Genomic DNA, 18,420 nt, shown 5'->3' on the forward strand with positions numbered 1-18,420 from the left:
CATTTGCACCCAGGATCTTGTCCTTTCGGTCATCACCCAAAGCTCATGACCATGGGTGAGTGTTGGAACGTAGATCCACTGGTAAACTGAGAGTTTTGCCTTTCAGCTCAGCTCCCTCTTCACCACGACGGATCAATGATCTTCTTTTATTATTATTATTATTATTATTTCATTATCATCAGGCAAAGCTTTTGCCAGCTCTTCAGTAATTTCGTACGTTTTTTGCTGATCCCATTTTCCCCATGCAGCAATAGCAGATTATTAATATAACTTTGTTGTATTCCTTTGAATATTTTACATCTATTTACTTCGTCTGCCGACTCATTAGAGATCTCGTACATTGTTCCCAATCACTTTCCTCCCTACAAATTCACTTGATTCAAAACCATTAAAGCCACTGGATAAATAAGCAACGACTTCTATATTGTCAATTTTAAGAAAAGAAGCTCGGTCAGGTTTCTTGTGTTTAAGTGTCTCTGGACATCTTTCACATGCATGTAAAGACAAGAGAAATTAAATTATCCCTGGTTTTACTGAAGACCCTCTGGAGGACCCCCAGGGATCCCTGTAACCCGTCTTTGACAATGCCTGATGACAGCGTTCACTTTCCTGAACGCTGTTTTAATTGTCTTTCCCTTCTTAGTTTACTTAATACTAAATTGACATCTCTGACAAAAACTCACAGTAGATGTTTGATGAAGTGTTTTCACAATCAGCAATTCTGTTACCCTTTTACACGATCAACTCCAGTCTTTCACAGGCAGTTAGCAACAACAGTTAACCCTTTATTTGTCACCGTCAAAAATCCCAAACTTTAATGGTGATAAAACCTGCATGTGCACATGTCGCAGAAAACTAGGATTATCTCAGGCTGGTGCTGGAGAAAAATCGGAATATATTCATTTCTCAGAACATCATCATAGTTCAAAATACGTAGGACAGATTGGAGACATTTTGCTACAGCCCTCTGATGAACGGCAAAGTCAAGATTTTGAGCCAAGGCGGCTTAATATTAGCAACAAGCTTCAGTGTTGTCAGATTAGCCGAGGATCGGAGGAATATTAGCAGTGGGATCTCGGAGCGTTCCCTGTAAGGAGTCGCACAATGACGCCTCACAGGAGCAGCTTAACTTTAAAAAGTCCAGCCAGAATTACAGAGGCAGATGAAAGGTGGCTGGATTAGGGAGTGATTTAATTTGAAGGGTTTGCGGCGCTCATAACATCGAGCTTATACCAACTCGTTACATCATTGCTGAACGAGAGGAGGAAAAGGCAGGAGTGTCGGAGGATGAGGTCACCTGCCAAGACCCATTCTCCTTTAACACTTTCACCGATATTTTATTTTAATATAGCCATTAGAGTGAGCCAAAGTAAAATCTCTTCATATGACACACATTTTCTTTTCTTCCTAGACCACCACTTAAAATCTGCTATCCTTTCCTGTCACCGTTTTACGTCATACTTGATCCAATCCATGTCATAAACTAGAAGGGCACTCAGTGGAGAACATGCCTCTGCCAAGGCTCGTGTAAAATAACAAATAACAAGTTATGTTCAGCAGATCTGCCCAAATCATCCCTCCACTAAAGTGAATGAAAATCAGCTTTGTAGTTTTAATAATCCCACTAACAGACAAAAAAATCCAACAGGGGCAGATGAAAATAGAGTATATGTCCTTCTTGGCAGCAGTAAAAACACTTTTAAAGTACAACACTTCCAGCTACAAAAAAAAAGTCGTTTTTTTGAAGAAAGTCGCAGTACCCGCGATCCACACTGAGAAACATCAAGAAAAAGATTTTGGACATCATCCCTAAGCCAGGATTTTCATCTGACGAAGGCTGATTAGAAAGAAAGTCAGGTCCAATTTATCAACACGAACTCCTTCAGCCAGACTTTAACCACATGCTGCCCGTCCACTGATGTCGGCAGGTTGGCCATCAGTTACAGATGTAGTGAGGTTAGGACGCTGTCATTTCTGTGTCGACTCGCGGTCACGCTCGCACTGTGTGATGAGGTCGTTTGAATGTCAGTGTTGGTGTGGTGTGTATCGGACTGACCTGCAGGGCCGGGCCCTCTGGATCCCTCTTGTGGTTGTGTGGATCGGTTGCGGTTCTGCTGGCGACGTTTGCCACCGGCGGAGCGGGTGGTGCGGATGTGCACCTCACTGACCTTAAAGAACGCAACCATGAAGGGCTGCTTTTCCAGCGCACCATCACGCTCTACAAGACCGGCGTCTTTGGAGCTGATGCTCTGCCCTGTCGTCAGTGGCAACACATTAGACGCAATGATTTTACTTTAAAGATTTACAACAGGTATCATGTGAGTCCCTTACCACTGCTGGTCTCCACGCTGATCTGCAGGCCCAGGTTGTGCACTGGGCTCATCACCCAAAGGTTGCTGGTGGCTGTGATATCAAACTCCAGCCAGCCCTCCTCAGGTGCCCACAGCCAGCGGGACTCCAGCAGGAACAAGTCAGCTTCCCTAGAAGAAGATAGGAAAAAGCAAACTTGCTTAAATACAAGATGACATTCTCACTTGATGAGCAAAGCCAGTAAAAATCTCATTCTTTTGCTCGTATTATCAATGAACAAATTAAGAAACAGAGACAATAGCACACAACCCAACATCTGAACTCACCTACAGAGTGTGCACATACCACAATGTACAAGCAGCTCTAGTTAAGTCACACGTAGCTTACAGAAAGAGTTTCTAGGTTTACTTTGTACTTTGTCTTTGGAAATGGACATTTGATGGGGAGATGGTAACCTGCCATGCAGATAGTTTCTCTTACAGAATCATATGGGAAGTCCCGTGGCTGGGAGTCTTTCAAGAAATACTCAGCAGTTGATTGGATGAGGCATCTGTCTATTAACGTCTATCATATTAAATTCAACCAATCAGATCACATAGCATGAAAAATACCTTTTCCATGGAGGAAAGCCTTCAGTTTCAAACTTTGTTATGACACTACAGCAGCATCTAAGCTGGCAGGCTCCATCAGTAGCATTTGTTTGTGATGGTGGGGGGGGGGGGGGGGGGGACTGGAAGGAAGAAACCAAGTTATCATGTGTGTCCCTCTATTAATACATGCAACATAGTAGTGTAACGTCTTTGAATGTCTAACTAACATGTTGACAAAGCACTGAGGATCTAAAGACAATGAATGTTCACTCTTATCTATTTCCAAAAAGTCCAAAAGCCTTGCTGTTGATTTCCTTACTGTGATCTGTATTGATCATAAACATTCCCATGTGCGTAGTTTCAGCGTACCCGCTGGCATCAAAACTATAGTTACAAATGTGACAGAACAGAAGAAACTCTGCCGAAATAAAAATGCAAAAACAAGTTGCATGGTTCGATCTCCAATTTACCGAACCCACACTTGAAAAGCAACGTGCCAAGGCGCAAGCTAGCGTTCATTAGTTACGAGTAATTTGGAGATAAAATACAACCCCATCTACACCCAGATCAGGTATCATTTCATGGATTAGACTCTCCCTGCAGCTCCTTGAGCTGGAGAATGTGCATTATAGATGGTTTAAACAGGACCCCAAAGCTGAGCGCTCTACAGAACACTGCTTTAGCCCTTTAAGAATCCAAGGGCCACACAGGAGCTCTTGATTTTGCATCAGGGTAACAGTATCATAACAAAATGACTGGAAGATGAATAGCGGCACTTAAGAGGAAGTCCTGGGATACAGTGTATTGCTCTTCCACCACAGGTTTGGCCAAACAGTCTAATTCTCCAAGGGATGAGGAGAAGGAAGTAAATATGTCTGGTATCAAGCTACAGGTATGTTAATATCATTTACAAGATTTTGCGAAAATAAAATGAAGCCTTAAACAAGAGGAACGTCAAACTCGGAAGGAGAACAAAACGAGGGTTTAATGAAAAGAGAGCAGAGGAGACGGGGTGTGAGCGATCAGAGGGCCCGGCCTCTCACTGTCCCATTACAGTAGTAATAACACAGCGTCAGGTCTGGCCGACCCTCCTCCTAAACCCACATCAAAGCCCCACAATCATCCAGGTGTTCAGAGAATGCCCCTGCAGTCATGCATCAGCAGCTCCCCTTTATTGGTCATTAATTAGAGCGCTTCTGAAGGCTTCTGCACTCCTCACACGAACACGCGCGCGCACACACACGTCTACCAAGTTCACACGTTTGTCACAGCGTGGGCTAGCATGCTGATGTTTCCGCCTCATCGTCCCAGCCACTGTCCACCCAGTGAAGGACAGCAGGAGGTCCATCAGGGAGCCACCCGCAGGCCAAAGGCTAACGGGAGCTACTACTGTAAAACAGCTTATTGACTGACTGCTGAAATGAACTGGAATAATAAGGTCAAAGGTGAAAGGTGTGTGTGTGTGTGTGTGTGTGTGTGTGTGCGTGCGTGCGTGCGTGCGTGCGTGTGTGTGTGTGTGTGTGTTTAAACCTACAATCTCCTTTTTAAGTCTCTTCGGCCTCTTCGAGAAGCAAGAGGGTCATAATTGACCGGGCTATTTCCCGCGCTTTCATCTTTTTAACTATTTGTAAGGTCGTAAAAGAAATATGTAAGTCAGACATCTGGGGGCAGAAGATCAGGGAGAAGTTATCTGTGCAAGATTAGAAGTCCTACGTCTAAATCCTGTAAACACAGTGAGACAATATTACCTTCAGCTGAACTACTTTTGGCAAAAGAGGAATGCAATCATCTTGTTAGGTGAAGGATAATGGCTGAGCGGGTCAGTCGGCGCAGCGTTCGCAGTAACCTGTCTTTTCTCAGACGATGTCAGGACTGCCACATTTTTGGCATTGTTCTTGCCCACATTCCTAACCTGCTGTTAGCGAAACCACCCCAATCAAACGAGAAGTACAAAGGGTGTCAGGCTAATTAAGCTCTCTATCATTACAGCTTTGAGCCCAACGAGAAGTCAGGTTTTTATAAGAGGGAAGGGCCCGAGAAAGTTAATAGGCTCCCAGCTGAATGCAAAAAGTACAATTTTGCAAAAAAGAAGAAAATTAGCAGCGAAAGACTTCTTTATCCGGGTACATTTGGTCGTAATGTTCTTTTCTCCTCTTTGAATGAACGATATCCACAGATTTAAAAGGTCACATGAAATGAAAAATGAAGGCAAAAGGACGAACAGTTACAAACGTGATACATAATACACGCTAACACCTCACACGACCAGTCCCAATACGTACAGGTAAGTTAACTGTAAAACATTGAAATAAAAATAAATATTATCAACTAGAATTGTCATTATTCGTGTCACAACCAGGACGGAATGGGGTCGGGAGGCAAACAGGTGTCCCGCTGCCTGTCTACACCACCAGCTCCAACAGCTTTATTCCCATCCTCCATCTCAGAGGCTCAATCATCCTTTTCGATGTTATCTGGTTTGTATTTTGGAGCTTGCTTACGGTGGTCATAATATTGTCCATCAGAGTACAGGGTTTATCTCAGAGCTGATAGAAAATCTTGAAAAAGAAGAAAAATCCAGTTTTATGTTTGAACACAGGCGACACTCTCTCTCCACCTGACAGCTGACCATCCAGGCTGTAATTTTCTTCAAGGTTAAAAAAAACAAAAAACAAACTGTCCTTCAATAATACAGAAATTGGAGCTGTATGGGCCCTTTAATCTCCAAATATCTGTCAAAATAAAAGGCTTTACCTCCAGGTTGCAGAGCACAAACCCCCCATTGTAGGGATAAAGGAATGCAGAAAATAAGTAGCTCTTGATACCCGTAGAAACCTCTCGACAGACAGAAAAATATGCCTTGCCAACATCTATAGATGAGGTCCTTATAGCTTTTCAATCCAGGGATCTCTGACTAGATCCGTTTGAGCCTGTCTGGTGTTACGGACCCCACCCAAAGCTGTTTTTGTTCCTTGATGCATTCAAGTGTAATAACGCTCTATACATCAACAGCTTCATTCCAAAAAAGTTACTCCGACTCTGACGACAACGCATTGTAAACGTATATCAGAAATTCTCCTGGCGTTCTTTAGTTCTTGCTGGGCGGTCTTGATAAAACACAAGTATCATTCAGACATCTCCCTGGATGTTTATCTAGCCCTGTAGATGCAATGTAAATGTTTGGCATGTATTAGCTGTGCGCATGTGGGGGACAGCGGGATTTTGAAGCGGTGCTATTTCTGTAAGACATGGTTTTGCTTGATTTTCTATTATAAACATGGCGAGGGTCCAGAGTCGGTGTAACACGCAGGGAGAATAATAGAGGAAAAACACACACACAGAGGAACCATAATCTTTACATGTTAGTGTTTCTAAAATGCTTATTTGTTCAGTAACAACCTGTTGGATGTTGATACAGTTGCGCCTCTGATACAAAGTGTTTTTTTTATGTCAATATTATTATTGGTAAGTATTTAGTTTCAGTTGAGTCAGTTTTCCTTCTAATAGAATCTCGCCGTTACCTGTCTGGATGCTCCTTCACCACCTGGTAGACTTTGAGTAGGAAGGTGTCGTTACGGAAGGCGCGGCTCACACACTCCTTGTAGAGGCGAAACTCGGCTGCGGTGACGGCCTCGCCCTCGGGGATCTGCGAGAGGTTGAACTTAAACTCTTTGTGGTGACGCCGCTGCGGAGAGAGCTCCCTGTCGTACTCCACTGTGGGACAGAAACACAGGAAAACACGGGTTCACAACGTTGTCCACCGCAAAAAATGAGATGGCGAAAGCAAATTAGGAGAGACAAGATAATAGAACGTTGATCACGTTAACCACTGGTATCCCAGCTGGAATTGCTTTGTTCTAGATGTGTTCTGAGAATATTACCATGCTGTGCTCTAGCATTGTGGTGGTTACAGGCAGACAGACATTTTCAGGTTGTCCATCCATCTGTCCAACCTACTCATATAAACATGACACCCCGGGAACGTCTGGGTGCAATCGCATCAATTTTTGCACAAACGTCCGCTGGAATTCATGGATGAATTTTAAAGATTTTGGTGGTCACAGGTCAGAATATAACCTTCATACAGTTTGGCTAGTTTCTAATTGTATTTCCAGGGCAGTTCAAGCCTTCATTAGATCTTGGGAGTGTTCAGCCCAAACCAGAGACTTGCTGTTCCTCCTTCTTACATCTGACTGGTACGATCACCTTGTGCCTCTCCTCTACCAGAGGCCTGAGGGTTCTAGGCAGTATCTTAACCGTTCCTAGGACTGCGCTCTTCTGGACTGAGGTTTCAGGTGTTGTTCAGGTGGAGCCACTCTCCCAGTTTGGGGGTCACCGCCCCGAGTGCTCCTCCTACCACGGGGATCACGTCAGCCTTGACCTTCCACATCTGTTCTAGCTGTTCTTTTAACCCCTGGTGATGTTGGCATCAGCTGGTATCACCACATCTATCAGCACTGCCCTCTTCTGCTGATTGTCCACCACTGCTTTGTCCGGTTGGTTCACCAGTAGCTGTTTGTCAGTCTGGAAGCTTAAGCCCCACAGCACCTTAGCCCTGTTGTTCTCCTGGCTCCAGCACAGGATCTTTCTGTGTGAGTCTCCATGTTCTCCCTGTGCCTGCATGGGTTCTCTCTGGTACTCCGGCTTCCTCCAACCCCGCCTCTCGCCCAGAGGCAGCTGGGATAGGCTCCCAATTTATATATCGCATTGAGAGAATCTTACCACAACAGTAGCTGACATTTAAGAAAAAATTTACAAATTTATATTAAGTGCAAAGAATGGCTTTTTTTGTTGTTGTTTTTTTTCTCTTAATGAGACATGTAATCATACAAATAATATCCTCAGACAGTTGCATTTAAACATGAAGTCTTTGGAAACACTGAACCTCATGGGATTATTATTTGAAATGATAAACATCCTTTAAACTTAAAAGACGTCATTAAAAAACTACATGGTCGGTAACATTAGCTAACATTCCCAATCATTGATATTTCTTATTTCACAAGGTTTTTAGATTAATAACTTACAGTGCAATTTAGTTTTTCTGCAAGTGGCAACTAAAGAGTGAAATGATAAACACACTTAAAAACTGGGTTTCAATGTAAATAGTGAGTGATGAGACAACACTGCGCCGTAATGGACCATGGAAGCCTTTAAATGATCACGCCATCCATTCTTAGGGGCTAACAGGTTGTTTTTTTGTTTGTTTTTTTAGGTTTTCAGTTTCCCCAAATAAATCCTTGTTATCACCAGGTTGAGGAGAAAGACAGTTTTTCTTTTCTTTGTGGCAGCAGACCAAGAAAGACCAAAAACCAACAAATGCTTTGTTTTTAATATGCGCCATAATGATAATGTGCTCTGTGGGGAATTGATTCCTGTCTCCGCTGGAGGTTTTCCTCCCACAGCAAAGAGCCTGCAGAGCCAGTTTGACGACGGACACACAGAGCGAGGCGAGGGAAATGAATAAAGAGGGGCAATGCAATTAGAAGGTCGTGCACTCGCGCAGACATAAGCATTGAAAAACCTCAAGTATGCGCTATATACTGCAAAACTCAGAAGTGACTTAATTGCCTGACAAAACACACACACACACACACACACATCAACACACTTAGCTACTATTTTTACTCCATCTCCCCATCATCTGATTTAAATACTTTCACGTATGCTTACAAACAACCACACACACGCTACACTATCATCATCTCGATGGCAGTTTGGCTCGACAGGCGTCACTTTCACCACCACAGGCTGAAGGAGCAGACTGACTGGCAACCAGAACTGGATTTATGGAAGCAGGTGAAGAGGATGGGGCCTCACTTAGAACGCTTTTGTGCGAAAAAAGGCTGAAAGTTAATCATAGACCCACACCGCCCCATTTATTTGTTCTGTTTAAGTGCAAGGACGATCGGCACGACTCTGGGCAAAGTCGAGGTCGAAGGTTTTGTTTCAAGTTGTGGACATATCAATGACTTGTGGCTACTGTACCTCATGGTGTTTTGCACCATGCTAATATCAACAACTAGTAATGAAGTAATTTATTCGTCGGCAAAAAAAGTCAGAGACCACAGTCGCTAGATGAATGGCTGAAATCAGGGGCGGAGACAGAGGGGTGTCCAGGGTGCTGCTGGCTTCCCCTGATTTCTGATTGGGTATCAGTTCCCCCCAAACTTTACTTTACAATTGTTGTTGGGCTTGTTAGACTTTTTTAATGAGAATCTCATTGTTTGTTGCCTTTTTGAAGTCCACAAGCCCAAGCACTGCCAAAATGGATGGTTTTTGTGGGGTTCCTTTGCCCGTTCGATCCATAAGAAAGCATTAAAGATAAAACAGGTAACATATAGTTCATTTTTTTATTTGACAGGCCTCTTGTTTTTCCGCTCGCAATAAAAATACACCACACGCTGATCCATGACACAGCTGTCAATCCACCAGCGTATCCATGCTCCTGTATTTAAACAGTTAATACACGCAAAGTGGAGGCGGACTGACTTTTTCACAGTATCCGTGTTTTTGGGTTCAAACCTGTAGGGCCTTCTGCATTTTTATACTTTGTATAAAACTTTTTTTTTAATCAATTAAGCTGGCAGTTTCTCTCATAATCTCTGATACTCTCCTTTTATTATATCCAGATTACTTGCCCCTGTGTTATTGTTCCATGCACTGTTTTGATCGACAGGGTTTTTGTGATCTGTGAAGCACTTTTTGTTCCCTGTGCAGGAAAACGCTTCCTAGCAACACGTGGTTTTATAATTGAGTGCATCCAGCGGGGAAAGAGGTACTAAAGAATGTAAATATCTGAGGCAGTAAAAACAGCAAGGGGAGGTCTACGCAGCCGTAATTCTAATTTATTAAACACATATTTCATTTTATTTTGAGGATTAATTTGGATACTTTTACAAGCCAAACCTGACAAATCCATTTTTGTACCTGAGCCAGGCTTGTTAAAAAAAAAATACTGGTAATTTTATGATGTGGGGACCCACCCAAAATGGACCAATGACACATTTTGTTCCTCGAGTCACAGCCGAGGAGAAAATTGTGTTGATGTGAGAATGCTGGAACCAATCAGACTCTCCCAAACGTGCCAGCTCCACCTCGTACCCACACCCAGGAAGGTCAAAGCTTCCCTCATCCCCAGATATTTCCACGTTACATAAACGTTGAACTTCAGTAACAAACCGAGCAGAAAAAGGCGGAGGGGGGGGAATGTCAAAACAAATAACTGAAGCATCTCAGTCTTGAAGGGAGGGGGTCTCTTTCAGGGAGGCGGAGGGAACCACCAATGGAGAAGTAGATGGTATTTACATCAGCGTCACTGTGACTTCTATCAGACATGACAGTGACCGTTTCATCATCTTACTCCACAAGCTACCCACACACACTACACCACACACACACACACACACAGATGTTGCAGTGACTGAGAGTGCTATCAGGGGTTGTTGGGGTGTCGAGGGGAAGACAGATCAGCCAAGCTTTGTGTGTGTGTGTGTGTGTGTGTGCGTGCGTGCGTGTGTGTGTGTGTGTGTGTGTGTGTGTGTGTGTGTGTGTGTGTGTGTGTGTGTGTGTGTGTGTGTGTGTGTGTGCAGGTCCTGAGCAGAGGTCATGGTACTCTAAATGACTTTACAACACTCCCTCCACACACCCCCGGGCCAGCTTGAAATGATATATTCCCTATTAAAGAACGAAAGTGCTTTGATGAACCCCGTGTAGGTGTTGAGGAGGCAAGAAGGAGTTTCACATGGATGTATTAAAGTGTTATTACATTTCCATTTCTTTTCCCAACTCTTCTGTATAGAGTGTTCAATATAATGGCAACTTCAGCTTCACACCAGGAGGTAAGTAGAGCTTTATCAGATTTGTACTTGAAATATTTCTGTTGTAGTTACATTCATCATCTAAAGGCACATGACCGACCTCAAATGCTCAGTTTCACAAATGTATTCTGCTAGCGTAATGATGTCACAGCGATGTCATCAAAATGATCTCAGTCTTAAAGGCTAAACGTTTCAGACAAAAAGCCTGACGCATTCACAATTAGCATTCAGTTGTTTCCCTCATGATGTCACGGGAGAAATAACCCAAAGGTGATTTTTAGGTTTGCAGCCATTTACACAAGTTTGTCAACACTTCTGAGCTTTCTTTTCTTGCGCTGCAGCCGTCAGACATTTCTTGTATGGTATTGATGTGAAAAAAGCAAAATGCGGGCGATCAAAGAGAAAACATGTGAAACGACCACGGCGTCCTAATGCTGTGTGGTTGTGCAACAGCAGAAATAATGTAAGTGTAAATGTGGTTGGCTTAAAACCTCAGCTTTGCAATGTGAGATTCCCGTTCAATTCCTGCTACTAAAATAGTAATTCACAACACTGACCTCACCGGCGATGTTTTCCGCACCATTACCATCTTTTTTTTGTCCTTGAAAATGTATCTGCAGCACCAAACGAGTGCTTGAGTCCCCTTTACACGACTACTTTAACACAAATCATTGTTTTTTCTGCCTAAATCCATCAGACCTCAACTGTGCTGACATAATAAAACGTTATTTTCCAACGGTGACCATATTTCAAGAAGCTGTTTTCAGTAAAGAGCAATGAAATTGAACTTTTGAAAAGACAAACTAGAAACATAGGAAGTAAATGCTCTGTCATGAGTCCTTCACTAGGTGACTGAAGTGTCCACCACCACTGGAATCGAATAACCTTTCTATTTGCATATTATTTCCGTTGTGCTTGTATGCCTCTTCAAAAGCCGTAAGGTTTGTGATCTTTTCCCATTTGATCAGACATTTGAAATATACATAGCCAGCAAAAGGCCAGTTAGACATCCATCCATCCATTTTCTTCCACTTATCCTGTTAAGGGTCACAGGGGTGGAGCCTATCCCAGCAGCCTTTGGGCAAGAAGCGGGGTTCACCCTGGACAGGTCACCAGTCCATCACAGGACCAACACATAGAGACAGACAACCATTCACACTCACAGTCACACCTACGGTCAATTTAGAGTATCAATCAGCCTCATCCCCTCTTGATGTCTTTGGACTGTGGGAGGAAGCTGGAGTACCAGAGAGAACCCACACAGGAACAGGGAGAACATGCAGACTCACACAGAAAGACCACCTGTTCCAGCCGGGGCTCAAACCAGGAACCTTCTTGCTGTGAGGTGACAGTGCTGACCACTGCACCACCATGTAGCCCCAGTTACACATCCAACAACTGGATTTACGGGTCTTGAAGAAAGAGATGCAATATATATGTACTGATTTTATTAAGTTTTAACAGAACAACATACATCTATTTTCCACACCGCACAAACATAAGGCTCCCTTGAGGTCACCGAACAACTCCTTCAAGGTCAAATTAATCTTTTCTTCTTTTTTTGTAATCTCACTCTTTTGAACAGATGACGTACAATTAAAACTATGAATTATAAAGACAGCTGTAGCCTCACATCTCACATAATCATGTTATTTCATCGCCACGGTCCACAGCAAAGTGGACCTAAGTAACATTCCAGCTGCTCCTTCGGCCCTCTCAGCTTGAAACTCGATTGAAATCTACTGAGGATTCACGTCAAAAATCAAAGGGAAGAGTCTTCACACGACGTGTAGAGGCAGTGCAGTCCCTTGTACTAATCTACCATGATGTCAGCTTTGAGACACACGGAAGGGAAAAAGGGATTTACATTTGGAAGATTCAGGAAGGAATTCATTCAGAGTGATTCTAAAGACGGAGAAAGTCATCATATTAGTGATTTGGTGCAAACTGTGCACAATGGAATTTGCAGACAACGTGCGAATGTGTCATCCGTTCGCGGAAACCTAGATGACGGCTTTCATTTACTATTTTTCTCCATTCTTGCGATGACAAACAGAAATTGCTCTACCCAACAGAAAACACTGACTAACTTCTGAGATCGCTCGCTCAAACGTTGTGGGTGATTTCATGTAACGCGAGAAGGACCAGAAATGCTGATGGGAAAAGGCCCCCCCCAAAAAAAAGGATCACTTGTGTGTCAATAAAAAAAAAGTTTCTGTTCGTTAAAATAACACAGGCAGAGAAAATCACAGGAGGGAGATTAGATGACAACAGCAGATGGAGAAGGACAAAGTCTGTGTCACAGACAGAGAGAGGCCAAAGCGACAAAAACAGAGGGAGACGGAGGACGGGAGGAGGGAGAGTTAGTGACAGAAGCGGAGTGAGAAGGACAACATGCAGATTCACTTGGACGCTTCGACGGGAGCTGTTCTCTCCTTCCCACCTGCGCAACATCTGGCTCTGCTGCGCTACACTTGTGTTTCCATCACTTCAGAGGACATCGCACCGACTTACAATCACTTCCTGGCAGCAGCCTGTAACCCTGACTTCACCCTAAAATATAATGATACATCACACGGACCCTTGAAGTATTCGTAAGTATTTATACTGTTGATGTGTTAAAATATGAGTGCGCTGAAAAAAAATCTTTTCCTGTTATCAGTATATTCATATCTCTTTCACATCCACAGCCTGTAACCCTCAGATAAATCCAAATGTAGGATACAAAAACTTCAAAAATATTTATTTTGGAAAGAAAAAAAAGAAATTACTGGAGTCACATATGGTTCACACATGGGGTTTAATTCACCTTGATGGTCGAGGCAGATGGCAAAAATAGCCCGGGTCACATCGATGTTTCTTCTTATGAAAAGGGTCATTCTTTTGCGCGGCTGTTGCAGATGTGCTTGCTCGTGAGGAATTCATTTAAAGAGTGTGGTTCCACACCTTTGTAAAGTGTCGTGTCCTAACCTTCGAAAGGGATTTTGCTTTATAGAAATAAAACTCACCTGACTAATCCTTTTATCACAGGATCGCATCCTGTATATGCTTAGAAGCACAGGATTCTATTCTGTCAGTGCTTTCCAATGGACTCCTTCCATTATTCATCGGTACAAACCAGCTTTAGAGGAGCTGGAGTCCCTCTCCATGCTTTAATGCTGCCTCTTTTGGAGATTCATGCTCCTTTAAGAGGCAAAGAAAGGAAAAAGGGAAAGGTGCTGAAAGAAAGACGAGTGAGTGAAACTGTGAGCCAGAAGGCTGTCTGAGGAAGGGGGGGCAGGCGGGGGGGGGCAGGCGGGTGAGCGGACGAACAGGCGGACAAGATAGAAGAGGGGACATGAATGAATCTGACAGAGGTAGATAACCACGACCTTGAGAGGAAAACTAGCAGAGAATAAAAGTTCTTTAAGAAGCACTGAAAGGCTCTAGGATGAGAAGGTAACAAAAGAGAACACTAATGAAGGATATAAGTAGAAAAAGGAAATTATAGAAGAAAAAAAAGGTGCTTAGCAGAGAATAGCTGCTTCCGTCTGAGGCATAAAAAGCAGGATTGTGTAGGAGAGGCCCGGCAGTGGTTGACAGGCTGACTAGTCTGTGGTCAGTGGTCAGAGCTGTGCTCACGCTCCCAGCACCAGCCGGGCGGCCAGCTGGCCGATGGCCGGCTGCATCAAAACCCTCCTACTTTCACTCACACACACACACACGACAACAAACAACCATCTCCCCTGATTTTTTTTTTTTGCCTTCATCCACACAATTGCTCATATTAACTAAAGGGAACGAAGCAGATGGTTTCCTGAAAAGCAGTTATGTCGGAGGGTCGTATCTGTCCATTCTCTAGAGGGGATTGTTGGAAGCTTTCAGCCTGAAAGATACAGTAGTTCAGCAATTAACTTTACTAGTGAGTCCTGTCCGAGACAAGTTTTTGTACAAACTGTTGCAGTATGAGAATCCTACTCACAATCGTATTTTTGATAAATGTTACAATCCCAGCCCAGGTTGAAGTCTTAATTGATGTATTGACACCTACTGGTGGAAAGATCAAGTGCAGTTTAATACAACTATTTTCAGCATTCTGTGGGCAGCAAAAAAAAACAAACAAACCTATTCTTATTTTCATCATCAAATCAGATCAGGTTGTTGGTTTTTTTTTGTTGTTTTTTTTTAAATTTTTCCATTTCCATCAACATTTTCTACAGGTGACGTTTAAAGTTGCACATCAAAATGAGTTGATGGACGAATGAGTAAGTTTTCTGTCTCTACTGTACTTCTTCGTGGTATGTAACATGGCACATTTTGGGGAAATACAGGCAACTCATCTGCTCACAATGGGAATGAGGTCAATCAGCTTTTTTTAACGTTATTTTGTGTGTGTGTGTGTGTGTGTGTGTGTGAGTAGCACAGTGGGAAAAGGGTATAATATTAGTAAGCCTACCAGACTCAGTGAGGCTTCTGGCTGCCAAACCAGAGAGTGCATTCAGTCATTTTCTTTCAAAAGTTACAGTCTTGCTTTAAACAGTCCTGGGTCTGTGTTCTTGAAGCTTCCATAGAGTTCATAATAAGTGGATGTGCGAGCAATCCCAGATCGGCGCTCCAACTCAGCCCGGACTCTTTTTCTTACTAAAAAAAATACACAAAGATTGTATTGGTGTTCCGTACTCTTTAACACCAGCCTAATTAAAGATGCCCCACTAAGCCAGAGTTTTTACACTAATTGAATCCCTCTAGTAGGATGTGTCCTCACTGCAGAATAATGCTGCTCTCATGTGATCTGGAAAGCGTTAAAGGTTTGTTAAGGACCAGGTGCATTAAAAAAAAAAAAAAAAAAGGCAGCCTGCAGATTGTCTGGGAGGATTTTCCAAAAACCAAGCACCTTATTTCAGCAACAGCACATCAACTGTGATTCTGGGAACATCTCCACCGGATGATTAGAGAGTTACATGCCTCACTCTCGGACGGCTTATAAGAGGAGAGTTGATTAAGTGTTGCTCTGTCCGCACCTTCCCCGATGCTTATTCCTCACCGCATACACACAGAGATACAGTACTTCCTCTGCTTCCAAATAGCAAGTTAATTGTTGATATTTGGTTTGGGAGATGCTTTAAGTACCATTGAAGACATCTTTATGCACTGGTCAGGGTTTGTTTTTTTCCCTCCAAGTGTCTCCCGGAATAAACAGAATGACTGCAGTTCTATTAACGAAAGGAGCCGCTGAACTTGTTGAACTAACATGCAAACAAGAAGCCAGTGTGAATCTGGAGAACCAGCTGAGCTTTTCTCTAAAGTACAGCAACAATTTCAGTATCTTCTCCCGTTACCAAGGTTTGTGGGAGGATTACGCATAAAACATGCCAAAACTGGATCCCAAAGCTCCTCGTAAAAAATCTTTGCTTTCTAATTAAATACGTAATTTACTATTGCCTCTGACCCACTGCAGCGCAGTGGAGGAGAGAAACGTAGAATGAAAGTAAATGAGAAAAAAGAGACATTTTCACAAACAGTTATAATTTTGCACACCAACAACCTGTCAAGATTGTTAAAGACTTTGCGGATAGCTAAACCAATAAAAATGCTCTCGATGTCCAAAGCATGTGAGGAATGCATCTGTGTTTATGTTAATTACAGCCCCTAATCTGTTTTTTCTCTCAGACTTCAGGATACTGTAGGTCTGCTTTCTCCATGTCCTCCATTTATCGTTAATTCCTCGTCTAATTACAGGTTTGGACTGTCAGAATGACTTTCACAGCTTATAAAATCACAACTCATTCAGAAAAACATGTCATTAAATCTTTAAGCTGTAAATCCACACTTTATGCTTCAAACAGGGTGTAAAGATAAAACGCTGGCAGCTTATAGAAAACACACACACTCACCCTTGTATTTATATCTCTGTGAGGACCGTCATTGCCATAATGCATTCCCTAGTTCCTAACCCTTATCTTAACCATAAATGCCTGACCCTAAACCTAACAATAACCTAGTTCAAACCCTGACCCTAAACCTAACAATAACCTAGTTCAAACCCTGACCCTAAACCTAACAATAACCTAGTTCAAACCCTGACCCTAACCCTAACAATAACCTAGTTCAAACCCTGACCCTAAACCTAACAATAACCTAGTTCAAACCCTGACCCTAAACCTAACAATAACCTAGTTCAAACCCTGACCCTAACCCTAACAATAACCTAGTTCAAACCCTGACCCTAAACCTAACAATAACCTAGTTCAAACCCTGACCCTAAACCTAACAATAACCTAGTTCAAACCCTGACCCTAACCCTAACAATAACCTAGTTCAAACCCTGACCCTAAACCTAACAATAACCTAGTTCAAACCCTGACCCTAAACCTAACAATAACCTAGTTCAAACCCTGACCCTAAACCCAAACAATAACCTAGTTCAAACCCTGACCCTAAACCTAACAATAACCTAGTTCAAACCCTGACCCTAAACCTAACAATAACCTAGTTCAAACCCTGACCCTAAACCTAACAATAACCTAGTTCAAACCCTGACCCTAACCCTAACAATAACCTAGTTCAAACTCTGACCCTAACCCTAACAATAACCTAGTTCAAACCCTGACCCTAAACCTAACAATAACCTAGTTCAAACCCTGACCCTAAACCTAACAATAACCTAGTTCAAACCCTGACCCTAAACCTAACAATAACCTAGTTCAAACCCTGACCCTAACCCAAACAATAACCTAGTTCAAACCCTGACCCTAACCCAAACAATAACCTAGTTCAAACCCTGACCCTAAACCTAACAATAACATAGTTCAAACCCTGACCCTAACCCAAACAATAACCTAGTTCAAACCCTGACCCTAACCCAAACAATAACCTAGTTCAAACCCTGACCCTAAACCTAACAATAACCTAGTTCAAACCCTGACCCTAACCCTAACAATAACCTAGTTCAAACCCTGACCCTAAACCTAACAATAACCTAGTTCAAACCCTGACCCTAACCCTAACAATAACCTAGTTCAAACCCTGACCCTAAACCTAACAATAACCTAGTTGAAACCCTGACCCTAACCCTAACAATAACCTAGTTCAAACTCTGACCCTAAAGTTAAATTTTGACCTTCAAACAGCTCTTTGATGACGCAAGGACCAGCCAGAAACATCCTCGTGATGCTGGTTAAAAACATAGTCTGGTCCTTTACAATGTAACAAGTACAAGAACACACACACACAAACACACACAGAACGTTATGAGGCAGCTATGCTCGGCTGCCATCACAGGCTTTGTAGTCAGGCAATTGGTAGGGCAGCTCCAGGGTAAGAGGAAAGGGTTGGAGATCTACTGGGAGTCATCATTACCTTTGAGGTGTGTGCATGTGCGTGTGAGTGTGAGTGTGTGTGTGTGAGTGAGTGAGCGTGTGTGTGTGTGTCTTTGGAGACTCGTCTTGAGCTCTGATCTTCTCCCCTGACCCGGCATCAAAGCCGACACACTGAGCGCCACAGGACCAGTCACAAGCGACTGGCAAGAGCCCGAGTTTATGTTTGATCCGCACACAAACATACACCTCTACACACACATGCACACAGCATCGTTACTCCACCGACATGGAAACTGACGTAAGCACGGCCCGAGCCGTAAATATCAAAGCAAAGAATCAAAAGACACACATTCTTATGGGGTGACACACACACACAAAAGAAAGGATTGGAAGGGTTTACAC

The 18,420-nt window shown here is 43.0% G+C and overlaps 1 protein-coding gene across 1 annotated transcript in view; it reads right to left on the bottom strand.

The window, feature by feature from the left end:
• The window catches only part of bmp6 (bone morphogenetic protein 6), a 53,789-nt gene that overhangs the window by 12,938 nt on the left and 22,431 nt on the right, over positions 1–18,420 (bottom strand). The window contains exons 2-4 of the mRNA XM_086192182.1: positions 6,422–6,614; positions 2,332–2,480; positions 2,057–2,254 (exon numbers count right to left, since the gene is read on the bottom strand). Coding sequence (XP_086048308.1) covers positions 2,057–2,254; positions 2,332–2,480; positions 6,422–6,614 — 540 coding nt within the window. The remainder of the gene's footprint in view (positions 1–2,056; positions 2,255–2,331; positions 2,481–6,421; positions 6,615–18,420) is intronic.

The sequence above is a fragment of the Aulostomus chinensis genome, chromosome 21 (genome assembly GCF_037954235.1).
Source record: "Aulostomus chinensis isolate RoL2024-O1b breed Wild chromosome 21, RoL_Achi_v1.0, whole genome shotgun sequence".
NCBI classification, from domain to species: Eukaryota; Metazoa; Chordata; class Actinopteri; order Syngnathiformes; family Aulostomidae; genus Aulostomus; species Aulostomus chinensis.